General features: G+C 42.0%; 1 protein-coding gene across 1 annotated transcript; it reads right to left on the bottom strand.

Moving 5' to 3' along the window:
• Positions 1 to 1,066: 1,066 nt before the first annotated feature.
• Positions 1,067 to 18,290, bottom strand: gc2 (guanylyl cyclase 2). The gene is made up of 24 exons (XM_055156201.1): positions 18,060 to 18,290; positions 16,610 to 16,738; positions 15,440 to 15,619; positions 14,637 to 14,754; positions 13,394 to 13,695; positions 10,102 to 10,233; positions 9,624 to 9,727; positions 9,157 to 9,275; positions 8,995 to 9,079; positions 8,833 to 8,929; positions 8,156 to 8,272; positions 7,811 to 7,891; positions 6,928 to 7,104; positions 6,280 to 6,436; positions 5,893 to 6,042; positions 5,367 to 5,515; positions 4,983 to 5,146; positions 4,310 to 4,502; positions 3,847 to 4,021; positions 3,175 to 3,273; positions 2,636 to 2,730; positions 2,242 to 2,327; positions 1,714 to 1,802; positions 1,067 to 1,170 (listed from the first exon to the last, which is right to left on the bottom strand). Exons 1-23 carry the CDS (start codon positions 18,288 to 18,290, stop codon positions 1,715 to 1,717), a joined length of 3,228 nt encoding a protein of 1,075 aa, XP_055012176.1. The 3' UTR covers positions 1,067 to 1,170; position 1,714.
• Positions 18,291 to 21,623: the final 3,333 nt, after the last annotated feature.

The following is a 21,623-nucleotide window of genomic DNA, read 5'->3' as shown; positions in this document are numbered from 1 at the left end:
CAAATGTTGAACCTGATCATTTCAATCAGTGAATCAATAGACCTAAGAACTCACTGTACTGCAACATACAACTGCATTTTAACATTATTTATTTTAGTTTCCCCCCATCTGTATTAAATATGATTGGACACACTATTGACACTTCTACATGTACTGTATCTCTATGGTGGAATGTTCAGCAGTTACCTTGTTAACCAAATGCACACAAAATAGTAAACATGTCAACAGTTTTAAGATTGCCTGAAAAAAAAAAAAAAAATTGAAACAACAAATTTTCAGAAGCTTGTGATCATTACAATTTATTCTTCAAATTGTAATTTTATGAGTAAGAGACTTGTTTAACAGCACAAAGCAACTCACTTGTTGTAGTTCCAACTAAACCAGCTCCTAGCCAGAGTTAAAATAAAACTCATATTAAAGTCTAACAGAACTTCAGACAGGGCAGTGCTTCATACCCCCAGGGAATGCTGACGACTTCATCTGAAACACTGAAACACTGAAATATGCCAGGACCATTGAGTCACACAATAAGACCACTAGAGGGCAGTATTTCTGTTACTCCTTTACATCATGATTTCAAACCCTGCAACCCTGTTCCACCTTGTGACGGCATGTGGTAAGACAGGAAGTGCTCCACTGTGTTTCTAAACTCCATACACCTTCACTAGAATTGCCAGTCTCTACTGAACTAAAGGCAAAAGGAGCTGTCAACTAGAAAACTACAATTTTGTGACACCACAAGGTGGAACAGAGCATTTTGAGCTTTGGAGATGCAGACAAGACTAATAATAAAGGGTTACTCAAACAAAAATGTGTGAATGAAACAAAACACAACTCCAGGTATGTTTTTGAGGAGGCAACAATGTTCTAACATGGCTTAATGCTCACAAGTCAACTTTATGTAATATAGGATCTTTAAATCATTGCTGTGGAAGACTTATTATATAACCCATGAATAAAGACCACTGTTGGGACAGTATGAATAATAATTAAATATATTATTAACACTAATTTTGTATGGTCATGTTCAGTGGTGTGTCATCATGAAGTTGGGCTTCCTCCTCGTGGCCGTACAGCTGCGTCACCACTCGCACATGTGAGATCATCTTCACGGCTTTGTGAAGGACGTGCTTCATGTTCCTCTGAGAGCTGGCCATGCTGCACGTCCGTCTGCAGAGAGAGAGAGAGAGAGAGCATGTACTTACATGGGACAGAACACAGGAGCACCAGTGCTGCATACAAGTACTGCGTACTAGTACTGCATACAAGTACTCCATAGACACAGTAGCACCATGACACTTGGACTTGTGGCTGCGTTCACGTGGAAACCTCTGTTTTGCTTTAAAATCTCTCATCACCTCAGGGATTGTGGTTTGCTCTGAGGAGTTTGAGTCTCTTCATCAGAACATACATCAGCACACACATTTACTTTTTCATAAACACCTCCGTGTTGTTTCAGTTTTTCAGAGGTTTTCATGAAGGAGCAGCTTTGCAAACGTAAAGTCATTTAAAACTTGTAAAGTAGAAGAACTGAGATTTGTGAGTAAAAGGTTTCATAGAGAGTCAAATCAACATGTTTTTAAATTGCATTTCTGTGTCTGTCAAAGAGTCACGTTGCGGAGTGGGACTACTGCAGTACTGTGTAATACAGTTGTAGTACTGTGTAGTACAGTTGTAGTAATGTTATACATTTGTATAAATGCATAACACTACCTCAGTTTTTCTTCTTTAAAAGTCGTTCCTGTTCCTTCCGTTTCTTGTACTGCGCTATCTCAGCCATCTGCAGCCCGTGGGCCATCTGCCTGTGGACCAATCAGAACACATCAGTATCTGCCTGTGGACCAATCAGAACACATCAGTATCTGTGTGGGAACCAATCAGGACAGATTAGTGAAGCCTACAGCAGGAGAGAGGAAACGGAGGTGGGAGGTTAAGGCCTACCACTGTAAACCTACCAGCTCAGTGGGACGGGCAGAGGGGAGGGGTGAGAGAGGAGGGTGAGACAGTGGCCCTGTTCACATGCACCAAAATCTGATTATCATCTGATTTCTGGACCTTTCAGATTTCTCTAATAACAGGTAAACTGCAAAATCTGATATGAGTGATCAGAATTTTTTTTTTTTTGGAAGATTTACCTTTTTACATTTGATTGAAGTAATCTTATAACTCCAAAAATCTATAATAATGAGATTTTGAACATGCATGTAACAGAGCAAGAGCAGCCGGTAGGGAGCGCCTTACCCCGTCTTGACCTCTGGGGGGACAGGCAGAGGTTTGGTGAAGTCGGTTCTCCCGGTGAGCCAGTACGTCTCCTCGATGCCTTTGCCCTGAGCACAAACAATCAGACAAAAATACATGTGCTTTATAGATTAAAAAGTGAAGCTAAACTGTCCCCTAGACTGTCCTATTGACACTCTGCAGCTGTTGTCATCAACATTACCTGGGGGTGTGATGCTAACTGTAGGCATGCTGTGTCTGAGACTTTGTTAAACTTTAATCTGAGCTTTATTTAAACACAATTTATCAAATGGTTATTGTATCTTGAGAAAATATATTTAAAACCATATAAAGATTCAGTGAAGCAGCCGCTCTAACTAGGACAGTGGAGTTTGTGGTTTCTCACTGAATATCTCACCCTCACTTCCGTACGTCCCCTCAGCACCAATTTGTATCCGAGGCTGAGTTCCTGCAGAACCCTCACGGTGCTCTGGTGAACGTGGATCCTGTACGCTGAAAGAAAGAACAAAAACAAGTCAGAAATCTGTGAAAAATGGGGTAGCTATAGCTATTAACGTGCTCTGGGAGAGAAGAGCAAGACTGTCCACTCATACATGGTTTATTACACATTGAGCAAGCACGCAGGTCTCCATGGTGATCTGAATCATTCATGAAATAGAGATTAGTCTGTACTGCAACACTGATACACTTGTAATACTGACTGTTTCTCTGGAAAGAACTAAATACTGTAGTTCTAAGTTTGTCATATTCTCTCGTTGTATGTCAGGTGCCCTCCCTGTGTCTCCATGGAGTCTTATGCTGTGTAAAAGCTGCTAACCCTGTAGTTTAGACCTCTACAAACATGGATTTTTGGATGGGTTTAAAGTTCAGATTTCTCTCTCAGATGTGAATGCTCCTGGACTCGTTTAAATCTACTGAATCAGAGGAGAGACGTACGCATCCCTGTAGACTCCATCCGAGAAGCTGTGGTCACTGTGTCTCCGAAAAGACAGTACCGCGGCATCGTCAGCCCCACCACCCCCGCCACACACGGGCCTGCAGGGGACAGCAGAGGACTACTGTTAAAGAGCCCATATTACATGATTTTCAGAGTTATAATGTTGTTTTCTCATCACAAACATACTTGGAGTTATGTTGTTTTATTCATACACCATACGTACACTGCAGACAGTGTACTTTTCTCAAACACACCTGTCACGTGGTAATAGAGGAAGTGCCCCACCAACTCCATACACCTTCACTAGAATAATTTGGGTCCTTTTAACCCTGGAATTCTCAATCGCTATGGAAAGGTAAAAGGAGGTGTTAACTTGAAAACTACCGCTTCATGACATCACAAGGTGGAACAGAGCATATTGAGCTTTGGAGATGTAGATATGCTAATAATGAAGGATTATGCAAAAGTTTGAATGAAAACACAACTCCAGGTATATTTCTGGTGAGGTAACAAGATTCTAACATGGCTTAAAGCTCACAACTCCATTTTGAGTAATATAGGACACAGTTCAGATCTAGTGACTACTTAATGTTTACTGTGTCCTAACACTAACTTGATAATCATATTTTATGTTTTATCATGTTCATATGTCCCTGTGTTTGTGCTGGTACCCGTGTGCAGTCCGATGCGGATGCGCACAGGCACGTCAGGCATGTGCCTCATTTTAAAGGAGCCGACGGCACTCAAGATGTCCAGAGCCATGTTGGCGATCTCTGCCGCGTGACGATTCTCATTTGGGACGGGCACTCCAGACGCCACCATGTATGCATCTCCAATTGTCTCCACCTGAGGAAGAAGGGGGGAGAGAGAAAGAGGGAGAAAGGGAAAGAGAGATGAGACAGTTAAAGACCTGTCACTAGCTGTTGTTTTTTTTCCTCAACTCTCCCAGTGCATTGTGGTCTGTAATGACCGCTCTAATGATCTTCGCTGGACAATATTTTTAAAAGTGCATTGTGGTACATTTTTGGGAAACTACTTTTTCACTCATTGGACTTTTCTGGAGTAAAATAATGAAAATAAAGTGACTGACTCAAAATCACTCAAACTAGTTAATCACTTCCTTTGACCTCTGACCTTGTAGACGTCGTGGTTGCCGATGATGGCATCGAAGAGTGTGTAGAGGTCATTGAGCAAGTCGACTACCTCGATGGGCTCGCTGTTGGCGGAGATGGTGGTAAAGCCCACAATGTCACTGAAGTACAGAGACACATGATCAAAGTACTCTGGGACCACAGTACCTCCAACCTTCAGTGCCTCCGCCACAGATCTGAGCACAGGGACAAGACAGGGATGAATAACAAGTAAAAAGCAAATCTAATTCAAATTAAAGGAATCATATACTGCAAAATCAACTTTTCAGAGCTTTTAACCATGTTACAGGTATTTACCTTCTCATTGACCCTTTCCAAGTTATTTGTACATGTTTGAGTGTTGCGCTGCGAGTTTGGCACATTTTTTATTTGTTTTAATGCACTACTGGCTGGTGTGATGTGCAGCTATCCACAGGAGGAGCCTAACTGCATGACGTTTAATGTGGTGTAATGGTAATGGCCCCATTTCTATATAGTGCTTCAAGGCACTCAACGCGCACCAAATTCTCAATCAGGCTGAGTACAAATCAGCCTGGTGGGCCCACACTACATGTTGTCCAATGAAAAATGCACATTACAGACAGTCTGAGGTCTGGTGTCTGTACAATCTGAGGTCTGGTGTCTGTAGCACAGAGCACAGGTTCAGCTGGACTCACGGAGGCAGCATCTGTGTCAGGAGCTTCTCGGTTTTCTGCTTCTCGATCTCCAGCTCCTCTGTGCGCTCTCGGATCAGCTCCTCCAGGTTGGATGAATACTGCTCCAGCATCCGCAGCATGGAGTCAATGATGTTTGTCTTCTTCCCTTTGTTTATGTTTTTAAACTGGGACCAAACACAGGTGAGATAAATATTAACATCTTAAATCTAATCTTAGTTGGAAATGCTCTGAATTGTATTTTACAATAGACAAAATGTAAAATCATGCTTTATGTTATTATGTCTATTATTACTGATGATTGAAATCTTCAGGGTCTCAGAGTTTAACAAAAGTATTGCTGTTTTTGGATGTCTTGTTCCACAGATGTATAATGTGTTTATGAACCTGGTCGAAGATGTTCTCAAAGTCGGGCCTCTTGTCCGGCTGCTCCGTCCAGCACTGCTTCATGAGTTGGATACACTCCAGGGGTGCATAGTCTGGACTCACCAGGGGGCGGCAAAGAGGAGGGGGCCGCCGCAGTTTCTCCAGGATCTCTGCAACATGAATTTTACAAGAATATTTGAATCATGATAACCATTGGTGGCCAGCAGTGCCATCACGTTAGGGGTGTTCAACATGTATGCATATGATGGAATGTTCATAAAAACATTTTTTGACAACAAACTAATTTTCAGGAGCCTGTGATCATGAACATGGCTTCAGAAAGAGCAGAGCCTACAGTTAGCTTCACATGTCTTTGGGCAGTTGTACTATGAGGCTGGTGATACAGTAGACATGTAGACACGGCAAGTGTTTCTCCTTGTAACATTATGAATCACAAAACATAATAAATACTCATATATATATATATATATATATATATATATATATATATATATATATAAGGTCAAGCTAATTCTATTGTTCTCACCTGTGGGGGACAGGTCTAACATACAGTACGGAGCTCCTCGTATCACCACCTCCTGCATGATGATCGCGAAACTGAACACATCTCCAGGCTGTGTCCCGTAAAGACCAGGCTGACCAGAGCGTAGGATCTCAGGAGCTGTCCACAACAAGTCTGCAACAACAGAAGAGGGTCAGAGGAGCAGAGAAGATTATCAGAGGAGCAGAGGGACAGAGGAGAAGAAGGTCAGAGGAGCAGAGGAGAGGAGCAGAGTAGAAGCTCAGATGGTGTAGAGGAGGGTGAGAGGAGGGTCTGAGGACCAGAGAAGGGGTCAGAAGTCAGTGGTGGAGCAGATAGCACAGAGTAGAATGAAGAGGAGGGTCAGATGAACAAGATGTAGCAGAGGATCACCTTCTGCATGCTGCTGGCTGTAGGGGAACCTCTGAGCCTCCAGGACCTCATTGAATCCAAAGTCTGTGACCTTCAGAACAAAGCGCCCATCCACTACACAGTTCCTGGACTTGAGCCGTGTGTGGACCACTCCCCTGTGGTGCAGGTACTTCATGCCCTGAACACACAACTATATTAAAGCTGCACAGTGAAACTTTACTGGGAGAGGGTTCATCACTATGTTTCCATGGAGATTGCAAATTTTACTGACATTTAAAAAGTTTACAGAACATTGCTCCTTCACAGGTCATAAACCTGATGTCTCTTGTTTTAAACTTCTAGCCTTTTGAATGATTTCTAACTTTCCAAACTTATTCATAAGATCCTGATTCTTTGTGTTAATTCTAAGACTGTTTCCTAACAGTAAAACCAGACTGTTACACCCCCATCTGCTCCACCTCCACAGCCTCATCACAAAAATAAAGATTTAGATGCAGACAGTCCACACAGGTCTGATCTGCTTTTATAATATACTGTATTTGACTCCAGTATTTAAAAAAAGTATACAAGTATGTATATAAGGCCTTTAAGTGACAGGGTGAGCCTGTGTCAGGGCCGACAGGTGCTGGTGGGGTGACAGGGTGCTGACAGGGTGCTGACAGGGTGCACCTTGATGAGGTCCAGGAGCAGCGAGGACTTGAACATCCAGTCCAGTTTGACGTTGTGGTTGAGCAGCAGATCCTCCAGACTTCCTCTGGAGCAGAACTCTGTGACGATGGCGAAGACGCCACAGTCGTGAAAGAACCCGAGGAAGAGGTTCACGTTCTCATGACGCATGTCCTTCATCTGAAAGAAAAACATGGAAAGGACATGAGATCAGCAGCTACAGAGCACCTACTGAAGCACCCACACAGCACCTACAGAGCACTTACACAAGCACCCACAGAGCACCTACAGAGCATCTATAGCACCAACGGAGCACCTACACAAGCACCCACAGAGCACCTATACACAAGCATCCACAAAGCACCTACAGAGCATCTACAGCACCCACAGAGCACCCACACAGCATCTACAGAGCACCTACAGAGCACCTACACAGCACCCACATGAGCACCTACAGAGCACCCACAGCAGCTCCCATATAGCATCCACAGAGCACCCATACACTATATAAAGAAGTAAACTAAGGGAATGTAACGTCGCCCATAGCATTCTGCTCCAGTCAAATAAAGCTCATCGAGACCTTCTGAAACCAGGGCTCATATTTGGAAATCCAGGGGCGCAACCAAAAAGCCAATCAGGAGAGAGGTAGGTACACACCCTTTCTTACCTGCACCACTGGATGATAGGAGTTGGTCACTTAGCAACGCTGTCAATCAAACCTGTTGCTAGCACCTGATCTGTCTGTTATTGATGTTCATATCAAAATAAAATAATCACATCGAATGGCACCCAAACTTGCTTCCTATTTGGAATGTGGTGACTAGAGGTTTAGCTATGTCCACTTCTAGAATATGGCAGCACCCACAGGGACAGAGTGTGGACATACCAGTTCAAACACCTCACTGGTTTTCTGGTTTATTCGATTGAAGGCGCCGTCAGGAAGCCTCTTCAGCCACGCCCAGTCGCCCTGAAACAAGAGACAGGACACTCTGAGGCCTCATCGAATTATAACAAAACATCACATGAGACTTTACATCTGAAAGCAAATCCTGGTCAGGAATACTGAGCTGTATCCTCTGCATTTGACCCATCCTTCAGTGTCTCTGGGGTAAACCTGTCAGGAGCAGTGGGACCTATCTCCTTAGCTGGAGGGTTTTCCTTTGTGCAGGTTTGGCTTGAGGAGTGTCCAGAAGAAACCTGCTTGAGGCTTGTGAGGGTCTAGAGGACTCACCTCAAAGATGACCACGTTGGAGTTCTCGTAGGTGGCTGGAGACTGGACGGACTCTGAGGCGTGACTCACAGTGGAGACGCTCTTTAAACCACTGGTTTTGCTGTCGTCACGGCTCAACTTCTGACACACACAAACAGGCAAAAATAAACTGTAAAGAGGCAGTATTACACTTCTTTGGAGTATTAGCTGCTAACACATAACATATTTAGATCACCATGTTACCGGAGTTCCTGTTCCCTTTAAACTACTGCACGTCACATCAGGTTTGTGATGTTGTAGAATTGTTTTGTATCATGCATTTATGAAAAATGGCCATGTGGGAGAATTGGTGAATTAGGCTTGTTGGCAGAGCCTTGTACAGGCTCATGCTGCTAACACTAAGGAGGCTTCAAATAGTGCCCGTGACTTCCTGTTGTTCCATGCTATCACTTAATACATCACAGTAGGTAACAATTCAAATCTTTAACAGTTTAATCCTTGTGGCTCACACAATAATCACTATTTCAGTATATAGAAACATAAAAACTACTTTAGCTGTACTTTTGGTCTTTCCAAAGTTTTTAATATAACTCATCTTTGACCAGTAAATGAATTCATGTACATTCCTGTTTTTATATAACTGAGATTAGTGTGTCCAAAACAAAGTAGTTGAATTTCTGGTTTTTGCTTGAGCTGACCTTGTTGCTAAGCGATGGGTTAATAAAAGTGACGTCATCCAGAGTCAGGCGGATTTTGTTTGGACCTCGGACCATTTGAAACTGGACAATGCGCCGCCTGCAGGACAAGAGGATAATTACACACCACATTCAGAAAAAAGGTTTTAAAGATTTTTCACTCACCGCACGCCGTATGTCAGAGCGACCATCGAGACAAAACACGCCACAGCCCAAAGGAACACGATCAGAGTGGAAAACACATCCACACCTGAGGAACACAAACAGTCAGATGCCATTTCTGTGACAAATGCTCTCCTTGTGTGCCAGATGCCCTCCCACCCTCACCTCCAGAGCACAGCACTCCTGGGGTGAACCAGCAGGGGGCGTCTTTCTGTGGTCCCCAGCCTCCAGGGAAGTGGATCTCTGACCCCAGGAAGCGCACCAGACCGGCCTCCAGGTCGATTCTGTGACAGGGTCAAGGTTATTTACCAAATGTGTGTCAATCATGCTAATCTTTAGCTTGACTTTTATTATTCCACACCAAAAACGGATAAAACATTTCCATTAATTTGAGTTAAATAGAGTTCGCAAAGACAGTTTAATATGTTTATCTTTAAGAAACTGTTTTGCTCTAATCACAAACACTAAATTCAGTCTGCACTAATCTGCTGTAAATAACAAGCATCTGGGCGTGTACTTATCAAATATTAAAGCAAATTTCACTCTGACTCATGCTGGGGAATCACAGTGTCTAAACCAGATCTAAACCAGATCTAAACCAGATCTAAACCAGATCTAAATCAGGTCTGAACCTGTGAGTGGGCTTTAGCTCCCAGGTCTCTCCGTCTGAGTCCAAGATGAGGAAGTCAGTGAGAACAGATCCAGAGGCGTCAGTTTTAACAGGGAAACTGAAGCCCTGCAGAAAGAATGGACAATTTATTAAAACTACAGCGTACACATATGCGCGCACACACACACGCACACACACACACACCCACACACATAAACTCAGGAACTACAATTGAGGTTTTGTAAATCGCGTGTTATCAACTTGCATTTGTAGATTCATATGGAACATTGTAATTTCAAATGTGAGCTTCTTGATAAAGTCTCCTGAAATGTTTTTTACTTCACAGCTGTGCCTCACTAAAAGTACAAACCAGAGTTCAAAGCAAAAGGTGGTTTGCTTTTTTTGATGGAATGAAATTAAAAACTGGTTGTGTACATGAAAGCGAAAAGAAAGTACAGATAATGTTTCAAATTGCCTCCTCTAAAGTGAAGTGAGCTGACCTGAAATTGCAGGTTGGCCGTGTGCCGGGCCAGGTTCCCCCCAGAGAGCCACTCTTTTCTAGACCTGAGCCTGTGCAGAGCCTGGGCCACCAACAGTACGGAGGTGTAGATGGTCCCGAAGAGTGGAGACACCTGCAGAAGGAAGAGGAGAGGAGGAGCAGGGGAGGCAGAGGAAGAGGAGAAGAGAGAGGAGGAGGAGGAGCAGGGGATGAGAGGAGGAGAAGATGGGGGAGGAAAGGAGTGGAAGAAGTTTAAAAAAAAAATGAAAATTAAAGATGACTCAAACATGAATGAACTGTGAATAAATGACGACTATAACAACAACTATAACATGTTTAAAAGCTCTGAAAAGTCGACTTTCTTGTTTTGTCTCAAACATCCTTGAGTATACCTCTGTAATCTTTGGTAAGATTTGCATGATTTGCAGGGGGATAAGATAACTGGATGCACTGCTCTGTCTCCAACTCAAGTTAGACTTTAATCTGGGTTTTGTATGAACACAATCTGACCATAAAAACTGACTTAACACAACAACTGATGAGCTAATTTGTGCTATTAAAATCAGAATTAAGAATGCACCAATCTGATACTGGTTATCGATATCAGTGGCGATACTCAAAAATGATCCGATACTGGCCTCCAAATATCCATTCCGTCGATATCCTGGTTGGACATATAATTTGATGTAATATAATAATATTTACTAGTTGGCCCAGGAAGTCTCATAATGTTTGAATTTTATTTACACTAAGCAGTTCAATAGTTATTTGTGGAATAAATGACAGCTACATAATACATTTAGTTTTGTTTTATGTTTATCTAGTTTAAATAAAATATATGCTCTGCACTGGTATCAATTTCATATTGGGGATCGATGGATACTTAAAACTATAGTCGGAAGTGAAAAGGCTGATCAATCCATCAATCTGTAATAATCACCCTTTCAGCCCAGCCTCCATCATCCATTGCCATTATGCATCAATAGCCATCATGACATATATTGCTGTATCAGTATGTTTTTGTGTATAGCCCTACCTGACTTTAATCTCAGTTCAGTCCTGGCCATAGACTGTATCAGATGGACATCTGTTACCCGCAAGCCCCCACATTCCAAATAGGTATATTTTCATATCACTTTCTATTGCTGCTTTCTATTCCTGCTGTTGTCAGGATGAGCCAGAAGTTGTTATTCTGCTATTGGTCCCTAAATCAAGATATTAATATTAATAACAGACAAATCAGGTGCCCCGTTTCCCCCGACATCACTCCTGCTAGCATTAGCAACAGGTTTGATGGACAGTTCCATTGATGGAGCTTTGCTCCAAATTAGCACCATTGACACTAGCTTTGATTGGCTTCATTTGGCTTTAGGTGAAAGCTATGAGTGACATCACACTCTCTCAAGTCCACTTCTTCAGTCTGTGGTCCTTGTTTTGTCACGTGTGGATGTGCTGTGTCTTTTTGTTTCAGGTCAGGGCCAGAGAGGATGTTCAAGAAAGAACCTGAGTGGACCTGGACTCAGACAGGTTCAGATGAAGTCTGGACTTGGACAAGTTCAGATGTGAGCTCCTTTACATTTTTGTAAATACAGAATAACTTGAATGATCATGCAACAGTTTTGTTCAATTTCTTCATGCCATACAACTGTACAACAGCTCACCCTTATGTAACAGATAATACTCCCTACAACTGTACAACAACTCACCCTTATGTAACAGATAATACTCCCTACAACTGTACAACAACTCACCCTTATGTAACAGATAATACTCCCTACAACTGTACAACAACTCACCTTATGTAACAGATAATACTCCCTACAACTGTACAACAACTCACCTTATGTAACAGATAATACTCCCTACAACTGTACAACAACTCACCCTTATGTAACAGATAATACTCCCTACAACTGTACAACAACTCACCCTTATGTAACAGATAATACTCCCTACAACTGTACAACAACTCACCTTATGTAACAGATAATACTCCCTACAACTGTACAACAACTCACCCTTATGTAACAGATAATACTCCCTACAACTGTACAACTCACCCTTATGTAACAGATAATACTCCCTACAACTGTACAACAACTCACCCTTATGTAACAGATAATACTCCCTACAACTGTACAACAACTCACCCTTATGTAACAGATAATACTCCCTACAACTGTACAACAACTCACCCTTATGTAACAGATAATACTCCCTACAACTGTACAACAACTCACCCTTATGTAACAGATAATACTCCTACAACTGTACAACAACTCACCCTTATGTAACAGATAATACTCCCTACAACTGTACAACAACTCACCCTTATGTAACAGATAATACTCCCTACAACTGTACAACAACTCACCCTTATGTAACAGATAATACTCCCTACAACTGTACAACACTCACCCTTATGTAACAGATAATACTCCCTACAACTGTACAACAACACCCTTATGTAACAGATAATACTCCCTACAACTGTACAACAACTCACCCTTATGTAACAGATAATACTCCCTACAACTGTACAACAACTCACCCTTATGTAACAGATAATACTCCCTACAACTGTACAACAACTCACCCTTATGTAACAGATAATACTCCCTACAACTGTACAACAACTCACCCTTATGTAACAGATAATACTCCCTACAACTGTACAACAACTCACCCTTATGTAACAGATAATACTCCCTACAACTGTACAACAACTCACCCTTATGTAACAGATAATACTCCCTACAACTGTACAACAACTCACCCTTATAACAGATAACCCTATGTCCTGTCAATCATATCATGTCTTCCTTATGACCTCTTGTATATAGCTGAGATTTTTTATTACATATTTTTCAATTTTATTTTAACTTGTACATATACATTTATATAATTATGTCTTATTTCACATCCATCTCTTGCTACTTATTTAGAATGTATTATTACCATTTATATATTTTTTTACTCTATGTTAATATATTATATTGTGATGTGTGAGATACTGTGTCCAAATAATTTCCCTTGTGGATCAATAATGTTTGTCTAAGTCTTCAGTTCTATTGTTTAATTGCACTTTTTAATAATCATTTATTTGAAGCATGATGGTTGCTCCACCAGAAAAGTTACGCAGTGACTTTAAGTACAGCACTTTACTACGATATATTCCACCACTGGCCATGTGACCCAGCAGTACCAGGTGTGCTTGTGCAGGTGCAGTACAAAAGCAGTGTGACTGCGCCCTAAGACCACTCCTCTTCTCTATGGTTGGTCTCTTCTCTTACCTGGTGCGGAGCGACCGTCTTAGCCACCTCGCCCGTCTCCATGGCAGCGCTGTAGGCTTGGTAAAAGGACTGACGAGGCGAGTCTACTGTGATGGTGAGCACGGCATCATAGGCTCTCAGCAGTTTGGCGTTTTTCTTCAGCGCTGGGTAGGTAACGTTCTGGTACGGCAGACTGTACAGCAAAGTGTCATAGGGGATGAAGACCAGGGACCCGTCAATCATCTGGAGGTCATAGGTTGCTTCCAGAACACGCCGCTGTAGGTCACCGCCGAGCAGAGCTGAGTGCATGCACAGAAGCACCACTACCAAGGAGAAGAAGAAGTCAGCTTAAAGTGCCTATGACAAATTTTTTAATTCTCTCATTTTTAAATATACTAAATATTACAGGAAGTTGAGAGCTCAGATAGACTGATGACATCACTACACACAGTGTCCAAATGACTGATATTTAGCACATATAGCACATTTTACATGTAAGATATTTTTTCTGACACTTTAAACATGATTTCAACAAATGTGTTTTCTCATACTTGTATTTGTCAGATAATAATTTCAGTCCACATCAGAAGAGTTTTGACCCAGTGTAATATATGGTTGCTAGGTAACAGTTATGGCATTTCCCAGTGTGATGTCACGATTTTCAACCAATCCTTTTTCTTACGATCCATTGTAAGGATTTAAAGGTGCATTGTGTAACTTTCACAGTATGGTATTAAACCTTTCTATCTCCAAGGAGACCAAACCAGGCCAAGTTACAGGTCAGATCAGTGAAGTGGCGCCCCTCACAGTCAGAATGTCAAACAGGTGACAGAACCTCCACCAGAAAAATTACGTCACCTTTAAGTATAGAGGACATTTCTGATTAGTAAGTAAGTAAATAGTAAGTAAATAAGTAAACAAAGGGAGAAATATTCTAAAATAAAATAAAATCAGTAGTCTAACCTTTCACCTGTCATTTTGACATATATAAATACTTGGCCTATCCATATGAAACAAAAACAAACACAAAGTTCAGTCTGTTCTATCACAAAGTTCAGAGTCCTCTCTGTCAGGACTGAAATCAGCAGTTTGTGTTTATGCAGAGTGTGTTAACTCTATGGGAAAAATGCTTTCTGAGCTGCAGAGGCATTTTTGCTGCAGTACTGTGGAGTAGCCACGAGTCCAAACTCACAACAGGTTTACAGTAGCATAACACTATTGAAGTAATATAACTATAATTCAACCCTGACATGTTTGGACTAACCTCGGATCTCTTTCATCTTCCTGATTTTTCCCAGAGTTCTCCTGATGCTGTGAGGAGTGTCCTCCATAAAACTGACCAGTCTGACGGGCAGCCCATGGCCCCTCAGGGAGTCCGCCACCTGCAGCAGTACAGCAGTGCTCGTATCAAACTTTACAAAACTTTACAAAGACCTCGCCACTTTTGGGCATGATTGACAGGCTTATTAACCAATCAGAGAAGTGCATGGTTTTAAATATAAAGTATACCTTATTGTGTCCAAATAATGGCTTATTGATACTTTACAGCTGATGTTTTACAACATTTCCTGAGGGTGTGATGCTAACTGTAGACACTGCTCTGTCTGAAGCTCTGTTACTAAAATTAGACTTTAATCTGAGATTTGTTTTAACACAATCTGACCAGAAAGTGCTGACTTAGCTCGAACTACAACAGGAGAGCTGATTTGTGCTGATAAACAAGTCCCTCATGCATAAAATTACAGTTACGAGCATTAGCCAACATTTTTTATTATTCACACACACTTTTTTGTATTTTATATTTTATTTTGTTCTATTTTTGAGACAATCTATTTTGCATTTTCAGACAATCTTAAAAACTTTGATCTATGATTGCCAATGTGACACCGTGGTAAGCATCATTCCGCCAATGGAGATATGCATAGAACCCCCCCAGTGCGATGTCACTGTCGTATCAACAGATATTTTTTTCTGAATATTGTGACAATATTCAAGCGAGACTGTACTTCAAGTAACATTAAGTATCCAAAGAAACAAATAAAATAACAAAGTGTAAAAATGTTGAACCTTTGTGGCAGTCTCAATCCAGATGTCTTCAGAGGAGGACAGTACGGCGACGTGGGCCCATCTGAAGTAGGACAGCACCCGTAGAAGCACCCACGTGGGGCGGGGCATGGAGCGGGCGAGGGTGGGGTGGTTCCGGAGATCATCCAGATCATCTCCCACACAGCCCCATGGGAACAGCGCCTGAGAGAAACCTCACAGTTTAATACAAGACAGAGGGGAACGCTACTGATACTTTACAGTGACATCACGCTCAGGATGTTCCACATGTATCTCTATTGGGGGAATGTTCAGCCGTTACCATGGCTGTTAAAAATGTTTTAGTATAGTCTAAAAAAGACAAAATACAGAGGGGGCTAGAGTCAACTCACAGTTTAACACAAAGGACAGAGGGGGCTATTTTGCTGTCAAGTCCCTCTTAAATAACATTAAGCTCATAAGGTAGCATGTGTTGTTTCAATCAATTTACTATTCTTTACTTGGGCTTTCAGTAGGGATGGAGTGGGATAGAATTTCCCCAAGACAAGAAGAGATACGAGATTGGGTCCATGAGAATGAGATTAATGCAAGGAACATCTGTTTGTGTCTCCTCCTGTTGGTTTGTTGGTTTGTTTATAAGTTTGTTTGTCTGTTCTACACGCATAAACGCTCAAACCACTCGTCCGACTGATCTCAAATTTGGAGGGTGTCATCCTAAAGGTACAGGTGTCTCCTCTGCAAAGTTTCATGTTCTTTGGGGAAAAAATGCCAAAGATCTGATAAGTCTTAATATATAGATTTCACAGTTCAGTTTCCAATTTTGGCCTCACAATTTTTTTATTTATTTGTTTTCATAGTTTTGTTTCCATTCTAGTCCTGCTTTTTGGAACTTTAAGAGATGTAACTCACCAGTACGTAGTTCTTTTTGTCCAGTCCAAACATAAACACTTGGGGGAAAAAAAGTCTCACAGGATCATTTTTCTCTTGTGTGCACGATCTTGTGGTAAATTTGTCTCATGAGATTTTGTGGCACGGTATCCCTAGTTTTTAGACTTCAGACTTTTTGGTCAGTGGTTGCTAATGTGTGTCACCATGGTAACTGCTGAACAACCACCAACACTGTAGAGATACAAGCAGAGCACCCCCAGCATGATGCCACTGCAAATTTGATTGTGAAGCTCTTCGTGTCCCGACCTTGTTCCACCCTTTGCTGATCATGGACGCGCTGTCACAGACTCCGGGGTTGGCTGGTCCAGTGAACGCTGAAGCTTTAGTGTGGAACCCCAGGAACGTCTCGAGACCCCGAGAAGACTCACACGGCTCCTGAAAAAGACCACAGACCAGGGCTAAACCAGGACTGAACCAGGACTAAACCAGGACTAAACCAGGACTAAACCAGGACTGACTGAACCAGGACTAAACCAGGACTGAAACCAGGACTAAACCAGGACTAAACCAGGACTGAGTCAGGACTGAACCAGGACTGAACCAGGACTAAACCAGGACTAAACCAGGACTGAAAGGACTGAACCAGGACTAAACCAGGACTGAACCAGGACTGAACCAGGACTGAACCAGGAACCAGGACTGAACCAGGACTAAACCAGGACTAAACCAGTACTGAACCAGGACTGAACCAGGACTGAAACCAGGACTAAACCAGGACTAAACCAGGACTAAACCAGGACTGAACCAGGACTGAACCAGGACTAAACCAGGACTGAACCAGGACTAAACCAGGACTAAACCAGGACTGAGCCAGGACTGAACCAGGACTAAACCAGGACTAAACCAGGACTGAGCCAGGAAACCAGGACTAAACCAGGACTGAGCCAGGACTGAAGGACTGAACCAGGACTGAACCAGGACTAAACCAGGACTGAACCAGGACTGAACCAGGACTAAACCAGGACTAAACCAGGACTGAACCAGGACTGACTAAACCAGGACTAAACCAGGACTAAACCAGGACTGAACCAGGACTGAACCAGGACTAAACCAGGACTAAACCAGGACTGAGCCAGGACTGAACCAGGACTGAACCAGGACTGAACCAGGACTAAACCAGGACTACAGGACTAGGAAACCAGGACTGAACTGAACCAGGACTAAACCAGGACTGGACTCAGGACTTAAACCAGGACTAAACCAGGACTAAACCAGGACTAAACCAGGACTAGAACCAGGACTAAACCAGGACTAAAACCAGGACTGACCAGGACTAAACCAGGACTGAACCAGGACTAAACCAGGACTGAGCCAGGATTGAACCAGGACTAAACCAGGACTAAACCAGGACTAAACCAGGACTAAACCAGGACTGAACCAGGACTGAACCTGTGCTGAACCAGTGCTGAACTAAGACTGATCCAGGACTAAAGCTGGTCAACTAAACCAGGACTACAGCAAGAATAAACCCGGACTGAACCAGGTTTAAACCAGGTCTAAACCAGAAGTAAATCAGAACTAAACTCGGACTAACCCTAGCCTAAACAGACCCAAATAATTTCCCTTGTGGAACAAAGTTTGTCTAAATCTAAACCAGGACTAAAGTAGGACTAACCAGGACTAAATCAGAACTAAACCCAGTCTAAGCCAGGACTAAACCAGAGCTAAACCAGATCTAAACCAGGTCTTTGTTCACCTGCAGTACGGTGAACTCAAAGGTGTGTGCGTGGGAGAGGGCGGGGTCTCTGTTGACGCGGTTGATGGCGAGCTGGGCGGCCACGTGAGGCAGAGCTTTGGCGAACAGCGGGTCGCAGCTCCACGGTCCCACCACGCCCACCCGGAACCCTGCGCCCTCTGCTGGACGGGCCAGACACAGCACAGAGGCGAGCAGAGGCAGGGGCAGGACCAGCAGGGGGCGCATCTCCATGTCCCGCACACACGCTCAGAACGACATGGTCCAAACGTCATGGGGTCCTGTTGGTGGATTTCAGATGACATCACAACATTCTATAAGTCAAAATAATTCACTACAGATGGGAGGAGCTAAAATTAATGTTGTTAAAATGACTGTACAGTTTGCCATGGTTGTGGTTGGCTGCTCTTGTGGCTGACTAGCTTGCACGCTGAGCAGTTTTTAAGTAGTGGGTGTTATAGGGTGGGTATTTTACACTATTATGCACTTTTATTATACTATACAGTTGTGGGGATGCTCTATCATCATTTTGTTGTGATTTTATATGACAATGACAATAAAAGAATTGAATAGAATTGAAAAACTGAATTAAACGTTTAACATTTTTATCTTATTTTTAACTAAATATCTGGGGATTTAATACTAACTGAGAACAGCTTGTGCAGTTCAAAAAGACAGAAATTAAGGACAATTGTGCTGGATTTGAAAATGTTTTGAAAAAATCTTCAAGTAAAAGTATTAAAGTACCTGTTTAAAAATGTACTTCAAGAGTAAAAAGTAAAAGTATGTAGAGACTTTTGATAAAGATTTGTGCTGAATTTTGTAGAATAGAAACAATTGAGTCTATTATTTTTTATGTTTTGTATACACAGCCTTTTCAGCAGGTCTTAAACAAGAATAAAAAATCTATTTGCTTTTCAGTCCTGTTCAAAAATGCAGTGGAGTAGCAAGTACAGATACCTGCTCTCAGATGTCGTGAAACAAAAATAAAAAGTATCCACTTCAAAAACGTACAGATACTGAAACAGATACAGTTACAGTACTTTGTTCCACCACTGTCACAAAGAAATTAATTTTGGAATAATAGTCCAGTGTCCTCTTACCTCATCAGGATCAGACAGAGCAGTCCCTCCAGCTCACATCTTTTGGACCAAATCACGCAGACTTGTTAGAATTAAATATGACGAGTTAAAACTAAAAGGCTTCACTGTAGCAGGACACTGAGCTTATAGTTATTCCACTGAGCTCCGCTGTCAGCTCCCATTAAACCACAGCCAATCACACACTGGACTTTAAGCCGGGATAAATCAGACTTATAATAGTGTAATAGTGTCAGGTGTGCAGACGGGGAGGGCATCTGGAACACGGGGAGGGCATCTGGACCACGAGGAGAGCATCTGGAACACGAGGAGGGCATCTTGCATACAGGGAGGGCATCTGGCACACAGCACATTTCAGAACATGTTAATAGATGTCTACTCTACAGGGTTATAGCAGCTTTAACACAAAATAAGAACCTATGGAGACACAGAGAGGGCATCTGGCATACATGGTGATTGAGAGTCAGGAGATTATCTAAAAAACTATCATTTTGACCATACTATTTGTATTTTTATTCATATCGTTCAATATGTTGTGATTAATAGCCATGTGCAGTGTCAGGTTGTAACAGGCAGAGGGCAGTAGTGTAAAGGCTCCAGTGTAGTAACAGTCTCACCAGCAACAGTCAACTCCAAATTCTCCCCTATAACTTCTCACCTCAGTGACCTTAGTCCATTTCTTTATACAGTCTGTTACTTTTACTCCTACTTTAGTGATATTTTGAAGTAATATTGAAGTAACAGTACTCTGGTGGTCCCTCATCCCACTGGGAGTAAGTCTAAAGCAGGGGTCTCTACCTGTAGCTTAGGAGCTACCAGTAACTCTCCACCCCCTTCCAAGTAGCTCGCCAAGGGATTTCTGAATTATACACCATCGTGCTGAATAACAAAAAAGTGGTTACCGTATTTTTCAGACTATAAGTCGCTCTGGAGTATAAGTCGCACCAGCCAAAAAATGTGTAAATTTATTTGATAAAATCAGGAACCAGGAACTGACATTTTATCTTGAAAGGCAAGTTTTAGTAATAACAATAGAACAACAGGCTGAATAGGTGTCAATATGTTAACATAACATATGAACAGTTATTCAGATAATTATAGCATAAACAACAGAACATAAATTTACCAAACTCACAATCTCACTCTAAATCACCAGATCCATTGAATCCGTTGAATTCTTCATCCTCAGTTTCACTTCTGAACAACTCCGCATAACTTCAGTTGTCACTGAAGTCCAGGCTTTGTCATCAGTGACTTCCAGGAAAGTTGCATGGTGCACCCTTCCTGTTACCGTGAAGTTGTGTTCTCCATCCCTGCTTTCTGCCAGTCCCTCACAAGTTTCTCGCTCACTCCAAACTTTCTCTCTGCTGTTCGATTACCGTTTTCTGCAGCATATTTCATTATTTGCATCAGGACAATGCTTTTTCTGCAGGAGATGTGTGTAGAAAACTAATACACAAGCTTAGAGCGCCCTCTTGTGGCTGTCAGTCTGAAAATTTTAATATATAAGTCGCAAGGGAGTATAAGTCGCAGGACCAACCAAACCAAGAAAAATGGGCGACTTATAGTGGAAAAAATATGGTAATTACATGCCTATTCAAAAGTGAAACTGACGCCTTAAAATGATGGATCGATGTGATTGGTCGGATTCCTCTTATTTGCAGCAGTAGTTATCTGAAATACTTGTGTGATTGCTTTGTCTGGAATGTTGCACAGTATGGCATTAGATGTAACTATCTTGCATATTTGTGTTTAAATGTTGTTACTCAAAGTTTCCACACTACCTAAAAGAGTTTTTGATTCCATTTAGACAGTGTTGGGGAGTAACAGATTACATGTACCGGAGTTACGTAATCAGAGTACAAATTATGAGTAACTGTATTCAGTTACAGTTACTGGTTCAATGAGAGGTAATTGGATTACAGTTACTTTGTTGAAATACACGGTGGTATTTTCCTGTTTTCACATTTTGGGCTAAACCAGGACTAAAACCAGGACTAAAACCAGGACTAAACTAGGACTAAACCAGGACTTAACTAGGACTAAACCAGGACTTAACTAGGACTAAACCAGGACTAAAACCAGGACTAAACTAGGACTTAAGTAGGACTAAACCAGGACTAAACCAGGACTTAACTAGGACTAAACCAGGACTAAAACCAGGACTAAACCAGGACTAAACTAGGACTAAACCAGGACTTAACTAGGACTAAACCAGGACTAAAACCAGGACTAAACCAGGACTAAACTAGGACTAAACCAGGACTAAACTAGGACTAAACCAGGACTAAACCAGGACTAAACTAGGACTAAACCAGGACTAAACTAGGACTAAACCAGGACTAAACCAGGTCTAAACAATATGACACTAACAGTAGGTGGACATAATTTCAAGCAGCAGTGATCTCATATAGAAATCATTTCTCTATCAATAATATTTTAGTCATCTTTTAGCAGATAAAACAAA

This window comes from Boleophthalmus pectinirostris, unplaced genomic scaffold (assembly GCF_026225935.1).
Source record: "Boleophthalmus pectinirostris isolate CB_2022bp ecotype Guang Dong unplaced genomic scaffold, ASM2622593v1 HiC_scaffold_20, whole genome shotgun sequence".
Taxonomy (NCBI): Eukaryota; Metazoa; Chordata; class Actinopteri; order Gobiiformes; family Gobiidae; genus Boleophthalmus; species Boleophthalmus pectinirostris.
This window is presented reverse-complemented; position numbering and strand designations above follow the sequence as displayed.

Bases quoted from the DNA above. Each gene is read 5' to 3' on its own strand.
- gc2 (XM_055156201.1), bottom strand. From the start codon at position 18,290: ATGGAGATGCGCCCCCTGCTGGTCCTGCCCCTGCCTCTGCTCGCCTCT. The intron at 8,273-8,832 runs GTCAGCTCAAGC...GTGTGTCAGAAG, and splicing joins ACCCATCGCTTAGCAACAAG to TTGAGCCGTGACGACAGCAA. The intron at 5,516-5,892 runs GTGAGAACAATA...TTCATGTTGCAG, and splicing joins GTTAGACCTGTCCCCCACAG to AGATCCTGGAGAAACTGCGG.